Source organism: Symphalangus syndactylus, chromosome 6, assembly GCF_028878055.3.
Source record: "Symphalangus syndactylus isolate Jambi chromosome 6, NHGRI_mSymSyn1-v2.1_pri, whole genome shotgun sequence".
NCBI lineage: Eukaryota > Metazoa > Chordata > Mammalia > Primates > Hylobatidae > Symphalangus > Symphalangus syndactylus.
In genome coordinates, this window is record NC_072428.2 from 38774003 (window position 1) to 38791196 (window position 17194).

General features: G+C 56.6%; 2 protein-coding genes across 11 annotated transcripts in view; both read left to right on the forward strand.

The window, feature by feature from the left end:
* The window catches only part of ABCC8 (ATP binding cassette subfamily C member 8), an 85468-nt gene extending 76351 nt beyond the window's left edge, over nucleotides 1-9117 (forward strand). For 7 of the 10 annotated variants that reach the window (XM_055282240.2, XM_055282232.2, XM_055282234.2 and 4 more), the window contains 10 exons: nucleotides 3563-3665; nucleotides 4220-4333; nucleotides 4704-4824; nucleotides 4971-5101; nucleotides 6065-6143; nucleotides 6277-6385; nucleotides 6720-6823; nucleotides 7600-7733; nucleotides 8242-8304; nucleotides 8873-9117. In XM_055282240.2, coding sequence (XP_055138215.1) covers nucleotides 3563-3665; nucleotides 4220-4333; nucleotides 4704-4824; nucleotides 4971-5101; nucleotides 6065-6143; nucleotides 6277-6385; nucleotides 6720-6823; nucleotides 7600-7733; nucleotides 8242-8304; nucleotides 8873-9010 — 1096 coding nt within the window. In that variant the 3' untranslated portion in view covers nucleotides 9011-9117. The remainder of the gene's footprint in view (nucleotides 1-3562; nucleotides 3666-4219; nucleotides 4334-4703; nucleotides 4825-4970; nucleotides 5102-6064; nucleotides 6144-6276; nucleotides 6386-6719; nucleotides 6824-7599; nucleotides 7734-8241; nucleotides 8305-8872) is intronic. The other 3 variants (XM_063641928.1, XM_063641929.1, XM_055282239.2) reach the window with 2 other exon arrangements.
* A 3600-nt stretch (nucleotides 9118-12717) lies between these two features.
* KCNJ11 (potassium inwardly rectifying channel subfamily J member 11) lies at nucleotides 12718-16601 on the forward strand. The gene has a single exon (XM_055282241.2). It carries the CDS (start codon nucleotides 13884-13886, stop codon nucleotides 15054-15056), a length of 1173 nt encoding a protein of 390 aa, XP_055138216.1. The 5' UTR covers nucleotides 12718-13883; the 3' UTR covers nucleotides 15057-16601.
* The last annotated feature ends 593 nt before the right edge of the window (nucleotides 16602-17194 follow it).

Sequence of the window (17194 nt, forward strand, 5' to 3'; positions counted from 1 at the left end):
ACTTTGAGCAGGCCAGGATAAACCCATGTGACAAGTACTCCGAAAAAAGCGGATTCAAGGGCTGTGGGAGCATAGAAGAGAGACAGTCAGGGAAGGTTTTTGTACCGGAGGTGTCATCAGAACTAGGACTCAAAGGAGGGCCAGGAGTTCACCAGGCTGAGGAATTCCTGAAAACTTCAGTGTCCCTGCCATCATCTCACTACCCTGAGTGATGATGTTGGGGTGGACAGGAGCATCTGAGGCTGCCTGGCGAGTGAAGGAAGCTGTTGTTCCCCACTCCCCAAAAGTCTGTCTGATCTCCAGAGGCATCTCTCTTCCAGGCAGGCAGGCCAGAGACCCCTGACACACACAGTCGGGTTCTTTTCTCATCTTCACCCAGAGAGTGATAATGGGTTATTTTTAGGGTGGCACAGCTGCACGAAGTGTGACAGTAACCATGAGACACCAAGCACTGTGTCCAGGAGTAACCACAGGGCACAAGGATCAGCCAAGGGCCCAGAGAGGCTTACATCTCCTCCCCCAACCCCTGAAGTCCAGCTTCGGCCCTGGAGACGTACCCAGGCCCCTGTGCCCACTCCCTGGAGCACCTAGGGCCAGTGGAAATCCACCTCTTAGGGATCTTGTCTAAGTAAAGAAGAGCAGAGCAAAGCTCTGCCCTGGCCTTGGCGCTGCTCCCTGGACATCCCTTGCTCCTGGACAAGCCTGTGCTGTGTCTTCCACAAAGAAGCTCCCTGAGGACTGGATTACGACTCGAGTCTCCTCCCAGCCTCCTCTTCTCAAGCCTGAACTTCTCCTGTTCCTTCAACTTCCAGGTCCCTCGACATTACTGAGCCTAGCCTTGCCTCTAAGTTTTGGTGATTTCCCTCTCTAAATTGGTGTCTCAGAGGGCCCTGGGGTAGAGAGATGGTGACTCTTCTAGAGTGGGCCAGAGCCCCTTGTGTGCAGATCCCAGCTTCCTGTAAGCAGCCTCAGCTCAGGCCAAACCTGTGGTCAGCCAGAGCCACTGCTACCCAGTGAGGTCTTCCACACCCTACTGACACAGTGAATGATTTTTAAATTTGAATGAAAGGCTTTTTAATCAACCCCGTACAAGTTTAATGCATTGGCTTTAACCCAGCAGCCTGTTGAGAGCTATTAGCATTTATTGATTGCCCACTTGCTACATACCAGGCACCGTGCTAAGTGTTGTATGTGCATTATTACATTTAATCCTCACAAGAACCGCATAACGTAGGTACGAGTCGCCACATTCTCCAGATGCAGAAGCGACCCAGAGAGGCTGGGTAATCAATCCAAGGTCACACAGGCTGTGGGGGCTGGCGCTGAGCTTGGAACCCAGGTTTGCCTGACCTTCTGGGCTTTCCTAAGAGATCTTATTTTTTCCCAAAAGAGTTTCAAGAGCGCCCAGCACTGGGCTCAGTGGCAGGCTCGGGGGTTGTTTTCGCTCATGTAGGAACTATCACTTCCCCATTTTTTTCCTGAGAAAACTGAGTCTCAATCCTGATACACAGCCAGGAAGTTGTGACGTTCAGGCTCCAACCTGGGTTTACATGGCTCCGAGGCTGGGGCTCTTTTCTAGTCCTCAGACACACTGTCGCACGCCTGTGGCAGAAGCTCCCATCTCACACTTGCCGATGCCCAACTCACACAGTCCTGAGACCCACATACGCTGAGCGCCTCACACTCCTATAATGCGCACATGCCCTGACGCACACACATCTTTGACACGCACTTACTCAAACCCTTCAGGCATGGTTTCACACTCACCGCAGACACGTCACCCTCCCACACATCTCCACCCTGGGGGTGTGCAGTAGCATGCTCTCTCCCACCTCAGAGCCTCCCTTCAGTCCCCTCAGACACGTGCCCTCTCTCCACCCAGAGACAATCAAAGCTGAACTAACGCCTTCCAGGGTGAAAAGCAAATGCCCGGTAAGGTACGTCTTGGGTGCCTCCGTGTCCCCTGAGTTTGGTCCTATCAAACCAGCGATGATGCGGCAGCTTTTCTTTTGTTCCTTCCTCCATCATCAAACAAGCGCTCCTGCATCTCCTCTGGGCCAGGCCTATGTAAGCAAGGTCTGAGGGAAGCAGCCGAGGAGAGTGATGACGGCAGCCCAAGCTGATCAGAGAGAGGAGGCAGGTCCATGCGCAGTAACTCAGGGAAAACATGATGAGGACCTAAGGATGAGAAAGAAACCTCCAGAGTTCCCCGTACAGAGAGATTCCATCCATTTCAGAGGGTCAGGGGAGTGCCATGTATTCATCCAACAAATATTTATTGATAGTGCCAGGTGCTGGGGTACATTGGTGAATAAAACATCTTCATGGAATTTGCAGTCTATTGAGGGAGATGATTATAAATAGCTAGAGAAATGCATGTAAAGCAGATACTGTGGAGCAAGCAGGTTGCAGACAATCTTAGGGGAAACCTACTTTATAGTAAGGTAGTGGCCAGGAAGAGCCTCTCTGAGGAGGCAGCATTTAAGGTAAGGCCTGAAGGTTGAGTTGAGCCAGCCTTATGAAGAGAAAGGGCAAAAGCCTTCCAGGAAAAGGGAATATTGTGTGCAAAGGCCCTGGGGTAGGGAAGACTTTAGTATTGTCACAGAGCTTTTAAGAGGCTAAGTGGCTGCAGCATAGTGTGTGGGGTGTTTGTGGCAGGAATTAGGTTGGCAGGAGGGGGTTCTTCATCCTATAAGCAGTGGAAGGTCATTAATATTCTTTTTTTTTTTTTTTTTTTGAGGCAGAGTCTTACTCTGTCACCCAGGCTGGAGTGCAGCAGGATGATCTTGGCTCACTGCAACCTCCACCTCCCGGGTTCAAGCGATTCTCCTGCCTCAGCCTCCCAAGTAGCTGGGATTACAGGTGTGCACCACCACGCCCAGCTAATTTTTGTATTATTAGTAGAGACAGAGTTTCACCATGTTGGCCAGGCTGGTCTTGAACTCTTGACCTCAGGTGATCCGTCCACCTCAGCCTCCCAAAGTGCTGGGATTACAGGGGTGAGTCACCGCATCCAGCCAGAGATCATTAATGTTCTAAACAGTGGGGGAGACGACACAGTTTGCGATTTAGATAGATTAAGCCGGCCACTGTGTGGAGCATGGACTGTAGGGAGACAGCAGGTAGATGTATTCAGGAAGCTGATGCAGTAGTCCAGGTGAGAGTTTGTGGTGGGCGAGAAGCAGGATAGAGGGGGAGGGAGGCAAGGACTCTTGGAGATAGACATAAGAGGACTTACCAAGGGGCTGAATGTGAATCCAGGTGATTCCTGGGTGAGAAACTGGGTAAAGGGAGGTGCCCCTTATTATAATGGGAAAGACCTAGAGGAAATGAGTCTTGGGGTGAAAACAAGAGTTTGGAGGAGGTGGGGATTCTGGACAGGTTTGAATAAGCAGAAAGGAGCGGGGTGGACATTCCAGAGAGGGATAGCTTACATGAAGTGGCCACGGTGGCATGTCTGGGGACTGGAGAGGCCCTGGAGGCTCCCTCTGCAGGTAGGGAGACTCCTAGGAGCTATGTGGACCAACACTGTTCCCTTAGGAGCTTCTCATCCTCCCTCCAGGTACGAGGCCCGGTTCCAGCAGAAGCTTCTCGAATACACAGACTCCAACAACATTGCTTCCCTCTTCCTCACAGCTGCCAACAGGTGGCTGGAAGTCCGAATGGCAAGTGCTATTCCCCTCTACCCTGGCCCCTGCAGAGGGCTTCTGATAGGAGGGTGGAGCCAGAGCAAAAGCACACAGGGACCTGGGGATGAAAGAGAGGATAGGATACCAGATCGTGTGGACACCAAGCCTTCCTGCTTCCCCCAGCTCTGGTGGTCCTCCTAGTGTCTAGCCTGCACTCCTTTTCCCCATATCACTGCCTGGAGGCTTGTGTATCTGAGGTGTGTGCCAGTGGCAAGAATAGTTGTGGTGAATGTGTATCTGCAGTGGGTCATATGATACCCACGTTGTGTGTGTTGGAGGGCCAGCTGAGGCATGCGTGTTAAAGGGTGTGCAGGGGCTAGGGGGTGGGGGAGCATGAGCTTGTGGGACATGTTGGCTCCTGGGGCTCCAGACTTTGCAGCCCTTGTGTGTGTCTGATGATGTGTGCGTAAGTTGCAGGGCTGGAGTGGAGGCCTGGCTGAGTTGCTCTCTGCCCCGAAAGGGAGTGAGGTGGAACAGGGGCCTGTAGCTCTAACCCCTGAGCGCCCAGGCCAGCTCCTCTCCCTCCCCAGGAGTACATCGGTGCGTGTGTGGTGCTCATTGCGGCGGTGACCTCCATCTCCAACTCCCTGCACAGGGAGCTCTCTGCTGGCCTGGTGGGCCTGGGCCTCACCTACGCCCTGATGGTGAGCGGCAGTGGGCTAGGGCAGAGGAGGGGTCAGACGCCAGCACTCCCGGAGCATCTTCCTCACTGGAGACATGAGACACCCCCAGGCCTTACCCCAAGTTCATTTGCATCTGATGCCAGAGGGACAGTGTGGGCAGGAAGGCTGACCGGCAGGCCCCAGGGCCCAGGCCCCAGACAGGCGGAGGTTGGGGAGCCACATGACTGACCCTCCCCGTGCCTCCAGGGAGGGCTGCTCTGAGCAGGCAGTGGATGGCAGCAAAAGGGATCTGGGGCCCTGGCCTCTCTCCAGCCTTAAGAAGAGCCATTCTGGTGGCTGAGGACAGAACTAAGCGACCATGGAGTGTGCGCCACTGGCTTGCTCCCCACAGGTCTCCAACTACCTCAACTGGATGGTGAGGAACCTGGCAGACATGGAGCTCCAGCTGGGGGCTGTGAAGCGCATCCATGGGCTCCTGAAAACCGAGGCAGAGAGCTACGAGGGGCTTCTGGGTGAGGGGCTCAGGGAGAGGGGTGGGGAAGAGTCCAAGGAGGAGTGTGTCTGGGTTGGGGGCCACAAGGGAGCCTGGGGATGGGGTGGCACTTTCGGATACTAGCTGTGTCCCACGCCTGGTGGCTGAGCCCAGCCCGGCCCCCAGCACCATCGCTGATCCCAAAGAACTGGCCGGACCAAGGGAAGATCCAGATCCAGAACCTGAGCGTGCGCTACGACAGCTCTCTGAAGCCGGTGCTGAAGCACGTCAACGCCCTCATCTCCCCTGGACAGAAGGTCAGAGTACGGGCCCAACCCAATGCTGCAGGACAGGCGTGAGCAGAGGATGGGGCATGCATGGAGCTGGATGGCTTCACAGTCACCTCGTGGCCCTCCAGGGCCGAGGCCTCTCACTATTCAGACATCGCGGTCTCCCTGCCCTGGGCCTGTGGGGGCCCATCTTTCCTCTCCGTCTATTCCCTTCCCCCAGTGCTGCCCTCAGGCCTTGTCTTCTCACTCATCCACCAAGGAGACCGACACTCTGGACTCCCCCAGCTCACACGGGCTTTGTCAGGGCCTCCCTCTCTGTGAATGGTCAGGGGCTTTCCCTAGGGCACTGCCCCTGAGCTTCAGGGCGGGGACCTGGGGGCAGACAGCAAGGCCACCCTTGTACTGGGAGTGAGCCCCTGCCTATGGCCCTGGCCCAGCTCTCCTCTTGTTTCCCCCTCTGTCTCTTTGTCTCTGTCTCACTTTGTTGTGGCTGTCCATGTCATTCTCTGACCTTGGGATGTACCTCTGTCCCTGCCTCTCTCATCCATCTATGTCACTATCTCTGTCTCCGTATTGTAATTTCTGTTGGTACCCAAGTGCCAGGAAGCAGTGGGATCAGAGGTGGCTCCATTGTAAGGCGGGGCACACAGACACATCCCTGCATGCCACTCTCAGCTGCCCCTGTGTCCTCCTGCCACACCCATGCCCATAGAGACACACCAGTGCCCCCCAGCTCTCCTTCAGCCAAGTACCTTGCACACCCAGACCCACACCAAGGCACTTGCGTGCCGGTCCCTGTGTGAGCCCTCTCTGGACCCACTGCAGGAAACAAGCCCAAACCTATGGTGCCCAAAGAGAAGTTGGTCAGAAAACCAGGCCAAAAAGAAATCCTGTGACCTCCCACACCTGCACACACACCCAGAGCTAGCATAGAGGCTACTCCCAGCAGCCCCAGAGCCCCAGCGGCTGTGCCTGCTTCTCTCTTTCCAGATCGGGATCTGCGGCCGCACAGGCAGTGGGAAGTCTTCCTTCTCTCTTGCCTTCTTCCGCATGGTGGACACATTCGAAGGTGAGTTGTAAGGCGGGCACCCCATGTGTACCCACAGCCACCAGATGAGGCCTCAGCCCTGGCACGTGGTCAGACATGACAGGAGGCTCAGCAGTCACCACCTTCCCCTGCACCCTCATTGGGACCCATGCAGGGCACATCATCATCGATGGCATTGACATCGCCAAACTGCCGCTGCACACCCTGCGCTCACGCCTCTCCATCATCCTGCAGGACCCCGTCCTCTTCAGCGGCACCATCCGGTGAGCCCCACCACCCCTCAGGCCCACCCAGCCCCAGGCCGGCTCAGTTCCATCAGATCTGGAGCACAAAGAGGAGGGAGTTGGGGGAGACCAGGATCCCAGAGGTGTTTCCTGCTCATGCCCTTCTCCATCCCATCAGGCCCAGGCAGGCTCTGGAAGGGGATCCCCCACCCATGGGTCTAAGATGCTGTCCCCCACCCACTGCCACCACCTCGGTGCTTCTCCCAGCCAGACCTCCAACTCAGTCCACTCTCGCTCACTGCCCTCTTTGCCCCCTGGGGATGCAGGCAGAACCCTGCTCCCTCCCTACTGGGGTTTTCTGTGCCACTTCCAGATTTAACCTGGACCCTGAGAGGAAGTGCTCAGATAGCACGCTGTGGGAGGCCCTGGAAATCGCCCAGCTGAAGCTGGTGGTGAAGGCACTGCCAGGAGGCCTCGGTAACTACTCCTGGCTATGCAGCTGGGTTGGTTGGGCGCTCAAGGACCCTGTAAGGATGGCAGACAGAAGCCCGTGTCTCAGGTTTGCCCCAAGTTTGGAGTTTGAAGCCCAGCAGGACCATTTAGTCCTACTTCTCACTATACGAGGGCCCAGAGAGGTCAGGTGTCTTGCCCCAGGTCACACAACTGGTCAGTTCAGGGTCTGGCTCCTTCTGCAGGGTACAGCGGGTACAGTCAGGGATCCTTGTGAGACAGAGATTGCAAGTCCCCCATGCCATGGGGGCATCTTTAGCCCTGCCCTGCCCAATCCACCTGCATGCCCAGTTCTGCCTTAGGGAAGAAGAAGATGGACTGGGCAATCATAGACACAGGTCACTCATCAAGGCCACCGGTGATTGGCAAAGCCTTGGTATATTTGCCGCAGCTCCTGGAGCATTGGGGGTGGCCAAGCCTTGGTTTCAGTGAATCACCCTACCAAGGCCCACACTACATACACACTCAGTGCACCACTCAGTGTGCACGCCCCCTCCCAGAACTGCCCAGGGCCACAGCAGCACACACCTCCAGGGGTGCCCTTCTCGTTGCAGTCCCTGCAGACAGCCTCCACATTGTTGTGTCAGTTGCACCAGCCCTGCACACGCCTGTGCTCTTGGACACACACCCACCTATTTGCCCCCATACACACATTTTCCAACAGCCCCCCAAGCCATCCCATCTGCTCCACTCACAGCACAAGATTAACTCAGTCCTACTTCATCTCCCCTGGCTGTTTTCAGATGCCATCATCACAGAAGGCGGGGAGAATTTCAGCCAGGGACAGAGGCAGCTGTTCTGCCTGGCCCGGGCCTTTGTGAGGAAGACCAGCATCTTCATCATGGATGAGGCCACGGCTTCCATTGACATGGCCACGGTTGGTCCTGGGCACCTCCATGGGACCGTGGTCTTGGAAAGGGTTCAGTGGGATGCTAGGGAGAAATTTGCACGAAGTAGTCCTGAGGCTCAAGTTGCCTTTAACATCAAATGCTATGTGTCGCACGCAGAAAATGAAGAGCTGGGGGGACCCTGACTCTGTCTAGTTTTAGGGAATGTTACACACACACACACACACACAAAAACACTACGCAAACACACACATAAGCTGCACACACAGACCCACACAGACTTCACACTGTCACCTACCACAACAGCACACACACAGCCACAACCACACCCTACATATACACACAGAGCTGAGCTCCCAACAGGCTGAGTCCAGTCCCTGAGTGCTGGGAACCTGTTCAGTCCTGTGGGGTGGGGGTGGGACTAGGATCGGAGTCAGATGGGAGCTGAGCCACAAACCTGGGCTCCACATCCCCCAAGCCAGGCCAGACCCCATCCACTGGGCAGGTGAGCCAACAGCTGTTGCCCCCACTTGGCAGGAAAACATCCTCCAAAAGGTGGTGATGACAGCCTTCGCAGACCGCACTGTGGTCACCATCGCGGTAAGGGGCCCATTGATGGGGTGCAGAGGGACACCCAGGGACAGGACTGGCCTCTTGTGGTTGTCATCAGTGCACAGCCCCTGGGTTTGCCTGGTCCCAGTAATCAAGAAAGAACCTTGAAGCAGGCAGTTCAGGGCAAGGGGTCTGGAGAGCATGCAGGGAGCCTGGGTTGCAGGATTTGGGGTGGGGGGTTTTGCCCCTGTACTTCCCTCAGACCTCCCCTCTCCTTCTCCAGGTTCCAAGTTCTGCCCCTGTCCCAAGGCCTTGTATGTTAGGCTGGGGTTACTTCTCCATAGGAAGTGGGGGAGGGGTTGTGGAGGGTCTCTGAGCCTTGAAGCCTGGAGGTGGGGTAGAGTTGGGACTTGGAGAGGAGAGAAGGGTGGTATTAGCAGATGGAGAGCTTGTAGTCACATCCACCCCAGGAAAGTGCAGTCCCCACAGTGACAGGACATTCCGGCCACATGCCTCATCCTCCTCCTCCAAGCTGCAGGAGGGCCGCCCTCAGCTGTGGCCCCCACTGCGGGTGGTGTTCCCACCATCCTGACCCGCCCCCTCCTGCCCTGCCCAGCATCGAGTGCACACCATCCTGAGTGCAGACCTGGTGATCGTCCTGAAGCGGGGTGCCATCCTTGAGTTTGATAAGCCAGAGAAGCTGCTCAGCCGGAAGGACAGTGTCTTCGCCTCCTTCGTCCGTGCAGACAAGTGACCTGCCAGAGCCCAAGTGCCATTCCCACACTCAGACCCTGCCCATACCCCTGCCTGGGCTTTCTAACTGTAAATCACTTGTAAATAAATAGATTTGATTATTTCCTACTAGAGGCCCTGAGTCTGGTGGGCAGGGGCTGGCAGTGGATGGTGGGTTCCGTAGAACCAGCCTGGCTTTGGCATCAGGCAGAAGCTGTGTGAGCAAAAGCCTGCTTCCTTACCTGTGAAATGAGGCCTCTATTATCCAGGCTGCCACAACAACATATCACAGACTGGGTGGCTTTAAAACAGACTTTTTTTCTCACAGTTCTGGAGGCTGAAGTCTGGGATTAAGGTGTTGGCAGGTTTGGTTTCTCCTGAGGCCTCTCTCCTGGGCTTGCAGATGGCTGCCTTCTGGCTGTATGCTCACATGGCCTTTGGCTCTGTGCACATGCATCCCTGCTTTCTCTCTCTGTCTTAAAAGGACACCAGTCATACTGGATTAGGGCCCCACCCTATGACCTCATTAAACTGTAATTATCTCCTCACAGGCCCTATTTCCAAATACAGTTACATTGTAGGATTAGGCTTCAACCTGTGAATTTGGCAGGACACAATTATGTCCATAGCAAGGGTGATAGCATTTCTGCAATGAGCTTATCAGATAAGGTAGCAGATCTCCATATAGCTTGGTCTCCTTTTTTCTCACTTTCATTCTTGAATTAAAATCTGGATTAACACTATTTCAATTGCAAATGACAGGAACCCAATTTAAAGTAACCTAAGCAGAAACTGAATTTATTGAATATGTGACCGACAAGGCTAAGAGGTATACCACTTCAAGCATGGCTGGATCCAGGTGTTTGACATCCATCTGGGATGTGTCTTCCTTTCTGGGTTCCATTTTCCTCTCCTTTCCTTATGACAGATGGCCACTAGCAGGTCCAGCTTACATCCTGCCCCAAAGCAACCCAAGAGGCAAAACAGATACTCCTTCCCAATAGTTCCAGCAAAAGCTTGGGAGCAAATCTCAGTGGATCAACTTGGATCACATTCCCATCCCCACCCCACTGTGATCAGAGGGGTGGCATATACTGGCTGGCTAGGCCTGGATCATGTCTCCATCTCCATCCCCCAAGCAGGGGCATTCAGAAGCAGAAGGGTGGTCCTTCAGAGAGAAAGCACAGTGCATGAGCCACAGGTCAGCCAGGTGGTGTCTGGGAGACGCTGGAGCCCAGACACCAGGAAGACTAAAACAGCAGCTGTCCTGACTTCCTCTGCATCACGAAACAAGAGTGCACACCTGCCCTCGGCCAAGAAATGGCAGGTGCTCATTTACATCTCATTTTATGATCATTTGCATATCATCTGCAGTACTGGCTGCACCAAGCCCTGGGGTGCAGACCTAAGAGTCTTGAACCTGCATCCTCTTGGCTGCAAGGGGATCATAGAGGGACAACATAAGAAAAGCCCACCAGTTATTGGAGGCAGGTCCAGTGCAGACCCCTGTGGATGTTCCAGGAGCCAGAGAGGCTCGGAAAGGAAGAGCTCTATAAAGCCTGGCAGCCTGCCTGGAAAAGACAAAATTTGAGTTAAACATTGTGGGGGATAGGGATTGGATAGGCAGAAAGTCAGAGAAAGGGCTGGAGTGGCAGGTAGGGACTGCAGGAGCTAAGGAGTGATGGTGGAAGTGTGTTAAGAGTGTTGGTTGATCAGGGAGGTGGGAGAGAGATTAGGGCAGTAGGGAGGACATCATATCAGAGAGCTCTGAATGCCAGGGCAGGGAGTGTGGGGTATGCCCATGGACAAAAAGGGAGAAGGGTTTTGAGCAAGAAAGGGACTTGACAAGTTCAGTGTTTGGTGGAGATGACTATAAGCAAGTGCAGGATGGAGCAAAAGGGGAGGCTGAGCCTTTCAGGTAGGAGACTCACCCTCTCAGAAGGGTGAGCAGCAGGGAGGTGAGGCCTCACGGCCGCACTGGAAGGCAGAACCCAGCCTTTCCAGCTCTGAGATTTCCCCAGGGGCCCAGCAGCTTCCTCCACTGTGAGATCTCCCAGGAGCAGAGCCAGGGAACTGAAAGAGAACTCCACATGCCTACCACTACTCCAAAGCCACCCCACCTCGACAGAGTGAAGGGAAGTAGCAGGGGCAGGGCTGGGCCCACAGTGAAGTGTTGCAGGGACGCCCAAGGTCATCCTGGCCCAAAATCCCTGTATAACATCCCTCATGGCCCCCCGACTTGACTTGGGTACCCCACAGATGTGGCTCATCTCTGGTTATTGTTATTAGAACTGACTCTTGCATATGTGAAACCAAAGCCTGCCTCTGTTCCACTTAGTGTCCTGGTTCTACCCTTTGGGCCACGAAAAACTACTAGTTCATCCTCCTTCAAGGCCAGGTGTGTCTGCAATAGTGCCCAAATCCCTGGGGGACTTTCCTTTTCTGATGGCTGGACAGTTGTAGTTGCCTCAGAGATTTCCCCATGTAACCCTGTCTCCTTGAGCTTCCCACTCTGCTCATCTCATTTTACCCTCCGCTTCCTAGACACTGCATCTTTGTTAATATAGCCCATGATCACACCCATCCTTTGTAGCAGTGTTCGCTCTGCCTGCAGGTGGGTAGGGAGAGAAAGGAAAATCCAATCTAAAATGCATATCTTGCCCCCACTGTGGCCCACAGCCACACTGCCCTTTCCAGACCCTGTCTCAAGCCCCCACTCCAACAAAATGGCCACAGATGGTCAGGGGTTCTTCCATAAGAATCTGAGCCACGGAGAGGGGTAAAGCCGTTACTGTTCCAACAACAGAGATCTAGCAGGCTTTCCCTCCCAGCTGAGAACCGGGGTCCATGCCACAGGGCAGCCTCAGGCTGGTGCCTGAACAGAAACACCACCATGCCGGGACCAAGAGCCTGGGTCCCCCAGTGCCCGAGCAGCCCTAACACACTGCTCAGGCTTAAATACCACCCATGACCTAACGTGGAAGAAGTCAGGTGACAGGTGTGAGAAAGTGTAAAGCAAGTGGCCTCGGCTCAAACCTTCTTTAAAGTAGGGCCGGAATGGTTGAGAAGATGGAGCCGCCCAGGCTGCCCCACAGCAGTAGCAGGTGTTAAACTGTGCTCCTTTCCTGCCGAGGCCTTTTTTTTTTTTTTTTTTTAATGAGAGGGAGTCTGAGCTTCCATCAGATTGCCAAAGGATTCAAGACTAAGATTAAGAGCATCCCCCAAAGAGAAGAAGCTGCGGGTTGAGAAGTCCTCGGACCGCCTAATTTCCCCCAGCCCTGGGATTGGTGGCGCCGCCTCTCAGCGCCTGCTTTCCCGGGGAACCTGCAAACCCGGCGCGGCCGACAGGCGGATAACTGACCCAAATACGGATGGGGATATTGGGGGAGGGGAGCCAGGGCGACAGGGCGGCGGCCCCAGACTGGGAGGGCGGGTCACAGATCCCTCCCAGCCCCCCACTTTCGTAGAGCGTGGGCAGGAGGAACCTCTGGGTCCCGCGGATCAGAAAAACTCCGAAGGCCAGGTTGTGAGTCCCGGGAAGGGAGGTGGAGGGTGGGGGCGGGGAGGGGGGGGGCTTGCTCTGGACCCGCCCCTACGCTCCGGTGCTGGTCGGGCTCCCCCTGGCGGTCCCCGGCCCCGCTCCTCTCCTCGTGGGCCCCTCTCCCGCGGTCCTAGACCCCTGCCTAGCCCAGGTCGGTCTCCGCGGACCCACGGAGGGACAGACAGACGGGAGGACGGCCAGCCACGAGCGCCCGGGCGGCGGGAGGGGGCGGGGAGGCGACGGCCGTGGCGTGAGGAGCAGGAGCAGGTGCAGCGGCGGCGGCGGGCGGGGCCGGGACCCGGCGCGGAGCGGGGGCCGCGGCGCGGGCGGGCGGCAGGGACCGGGAGGCCGCGACTCGGAGTCAGCCCCGCCGGGTCGCGCGCGGGGCCAGGGAGCCGGAGTTGAGCCGGGTGGGGTGGTGACTCCGGAGAACGCAGGATCCCAAGGAGACAGAGAGGACGAGAGCTGGAGGGGGATCCGGAGAGCGGCGGGGGCGCTCCGGGAGGGGTGGAGTAGGACATAGGGGGCGCACCTGGAGGGGAGACGGGGCGGGGGTGGCCAGGACCTGAGCTGGAGCCTGGGAGCCCGAAGGCCAGACAGGTGAGGCGGGAGACCTGGGGGTGGGGGTGAGGTCCGGTTAGTGGGAGAGATCCGGAGGTGTTAAGTTCTTAGCTGGGCTGAGAAGGCAGGCTGGGCGGGGAGAAGGGCTCTCAGCGGGAGGCCCAGGGGTGGTCAGCTGGTGGGGGAAGCTGGGGGAGGACCCAGGGCCAGGTGGAGAGCCGGCAGGGTTGGGGGATCCCTAGGCTACAGGCATGCGGGCTCAAGGGTGAGGCTGGTTTTTTGTTTTGTTTTGTTTTTTGTTTTTGAGACGGAGTCTCGCTCTGTCGCCCAGGCTGGAGTGCAGTGGCGTGATCTCGGCTCACTGCAACCTCCACCTCCCGGGTTCAAGCGATTCTCCTGCCTCAGCCTCCTGAGTAGCTGGGATTACAGGCGTGCAATACCATGCCCGGCTAACTTTTGTATTTTTAGTAGAGATGGGGGTTTCACCATGTTGGTCAGGCTGGTCTCGAACTCCTGACCTAGTGATCCGCCCTCCTCAGCCTCCCAACGTACTGGGATTACAGGTGTGAGCCACTGCGCCCAGCCTGAGGCTGGTATTAAGAAGTGAAGTGGGACCCAGGTGGAGGTAAGGAAGAGTCTGGTGGGGAATTATCTCAGAAGTGAGGCCAGCACAGGCTGAGTGCAGCCCCAGGGTGAGAAGGTGCCCACCGAGAGGACGCCGCAGTGAGGCCCTAGGCCACGTCCAAGGGGTGCCTCCGATGGGGGAAGCCCCTCCCTGGGGGTCACCGGAGCCATGCTGTCCCGCAAGGGCATCATCCCCGAGGAGTACGTACTGACACGCCTGGCAGAGGACCCTGCCGAGCCCAGGTACCGTGCCCGCCAGCGGAGGGCCCGCTTTGTGTCCAAGAAAGGCAACTGCAACGTGGCCCACAAGAACATTCGGGAGCAGGGCCGCTTCCTGCAGGATGTGTTCACCACGCTGGTGGACCTCAAGTGGCCACACACATTGCTCATCTTCACCATGTCCTTCCTGTGCAGCTGGCTGCTCTTCGCCATGGCCTGGTGGCTCATCGCCTTCGCCCATGGCGACCTGGCCCCCAGCGAGGGCACTGCTGAGCCCTGCGTCACCAGCATCCACTCCTTTTCGTCTGCCTTCCTTTTCTCCATTGAGGTCCAAGTGACTATTGGGTTTGGGGGGCGCATGGTGACTGAGGAGTGCCCGCTGGCCATCCTGATCCTCATTGTGCAGAACATCGTGGGGCTCATGATCAACGCCATCATGCTTGGCTGCATCTTCATGAAGACTGCCCAGGCCCACCGCAGGGCCGAGACCCTCATCTTCAGCAAGCATGCGGTGATCGCCCTGCGCCACGGCCGCCTCTGCTTCATGCTGCGTGTGGGTGACCTCCGCAAGAGCATGATCATCAGCGCCACCATCCACATGCAGGTGGTACGCAAGACCACCAGCCCCGAGGGCGAGGTGGTGCCCCTCCACCAGGTGGACATCCCCATGGAGAACGGCGTGGGTGGCAACAGCATCTTCCTGGTGGCCCCACTGATCATCTACCATGTCATCGATGCCAACAGCCCACTCTACGACCTGGCACCCAGCGACCTGCACCACCACCAGGACCTCGAGATCATCGTCATCCTGGAAGGTGTGGTGGAAACCACGGGCATCACCACCCAGGCCCGCACCTCCTACCTGGCTGATGAGATCCTGTGGGGCCAGCGCTTTGTGCCCATTGTAGCTGAGGAGGACGGACGATACTCTGTGGACTACTCCAAGTTTGGCAACACCATCAAAGTGCCCACACCACTCTGCACGGCCCGCCAGCTTGATGAGGACCGCAGCCTACTGGAAGCTCTGACCCTTGCCTCAGCCCGCGGGCCCCTGCGCAAGCGCAGCGTGCCCATGGCCAGGGCCAAGCCCAAGTTCAGCATCTCTCCAGATTCCCTGTCCTGAGCCATGGTCTCTCGGGCCCCCCACACGCGTGTACACACGGACCGTGTGGTGTGGTATGTAGCCCAGCCAGGGCCTGGTGTGAGGCTGGGCTAGCCTCAGCTCAGCCTCCGCCTGCTGCTCATCCAGGGTGTTACAAGGCACTTGTCACTATGCTATTTCTGGTGTCAGCAGGAACCTGTACTGGGTTATTTTTGTCCCTGCTCCTCCCAACCCAATTCAGGACTGGCTCACCCCTCTCCCCCGCCCAAGGCTGCAGAGGCTGTGGGAGGTGCTGGGCCCTAGAGCTGTGCGTCCAGCCAGTCCTGGGTCCCCACGATTGACCAGCCACACACTGGGCTGGTGCCTGGGGAGGAACAATCCCCTGAGGGCTGCTGCTTTGCTTCTGTGGCTCCAAGAAGTGCCTGTGGTCAGGCCCCAGCTCTCCTTGGTCCCTGAAAAAGCACCCGGCTAAGGGCTGGGCCTGGCCAGCAGGGAGGGCAGTTGATGAGAGAGCGTGTTCCCGCTGGAGAGTTGGTGCTGTGGAGCCTACACTGGCAGGGACAGCCTGGGGCTGACAGGGCTCCCCTCCGAGGGCCAGTTTCAGGGCTGGAAGGGGAGGAAGCAGGGGAAGGTGACCTGAGGAGGCTTGGCTTTGTAGAGCCCCGCTCAGGCACAGGGAGGAGGAGATGCCAGGGCTCCTGCCTTTTGCCACATCGGCCTCCTGCAGAGAGGGCTCTGTGGGCTGGGGCTGCTGCCCCTGCCTACTTCCTGCCTGTCCCCAGAGGCTGAGGAGAGGGGGTACTGTGCCCACCACACATGATTAGGCCTCAGACCCAACTCTGGTCTTGGCTCCACGACAGTGGCTGCCACTCACTTTGTCCAGAGAGTGGCTTAGGGGTGGGTGTCTTTGGGTTGCTGGAAAAGGTGTGGGAAGGTTCAGGATGGTGGGAGGGAGTGAGGTCCCTGAGGTGAAGAGGCCCTTGGTCCTGACGGGTTTGACCCGCGCCTGGACCCTTGGAGCAGTGTTGTGTGAACTTGCCTAGAACTCTGCCTTCTCCGTTGTCAATAAAGCCTCCCCCTCATGACCTAAACTCTGGGCTTTTCTTGCTGGGGAGGCAGCAAGCATGCTGGTGGGAAGGGAGGCAGGGACTGGCAGCTGCCACCCCCTTCAAGAGGTGCCATAGACCCTAGCAGGGAGGCCAGGGGAGGGACGGAAGGCTGGCACCTCTTCCACCAGTTCAGAGGGAATTTCCCCCCTCCTGCCTCAGGTGGCCCAGCCCCTGTCAGCCTGTCAGGCCAACTCAGCCTTCGGGAAACTCACCAGGCTTTGCAGCCCTGGACTCTGTCCAAGGAGAGGGGTAGAGGTGTCACAGGCATTAGTGTAGTAATTGGAGCACTAATTCTCGAGCCAACTGCCTGGGTTCGAATCCTGGCTCTAGCTGTATGATTTTGTCAAGTAACTTAACCTCTCTGTGTCTCAGTTGCCTCATCTATAACATGGATGCTAATAGTACCTACCTCATAGAATTGTTTTGGAAGTAAATGAAAAATATGTAAAATGCTGAAGTGCCTGGTCTACAGTAAGTGCTCAATAAATGTTAACTATTGTGATTGCTGCTGAATCAGCTACATGATGAGGAAACGGCCAAACAAGTGTTAAAGAGAGACAGTGCTTTTATTTTGCCCTTGGTCATGTTTCTTTGCCAGGTCTTTCTTTCCACACGGTGCCCCCTCCTAGCTGAGACCATGATTTTAGGGGCTGTGGCAATGCCTGTGACCTGGTCTCCTTGTCTCCATCTCACCCACTGCAGTCCATCTGCCACGCAGGCTCCAGGGTGGTCTTAGAAGGGTGGGTCACCCCCCACCCCCACCCATGAAATACCTTCAGTAGTTCCCCATCACCTCTGGGTCAAGGCTAGCTTCTTAGCCAGCCATTTCAGGCTGTGACTGCCTCTCCGGCCTTATGGCCCACTGTTTTCTTGCCAGGAGTCTGCACTTGCCCACCCACTTCCCTGGGTACCTCGCTGTCCTATCCCTGCTGGCACATAATGTTGAGCTTCCTACCTCCCAGACGTTGCTTATGTTATTCCCTTGGCCTGGACTGCCCAGGCCTCATCTCTGTCTGTTGAAATCCATAAAAATCCAGGCCGAGTGATGCC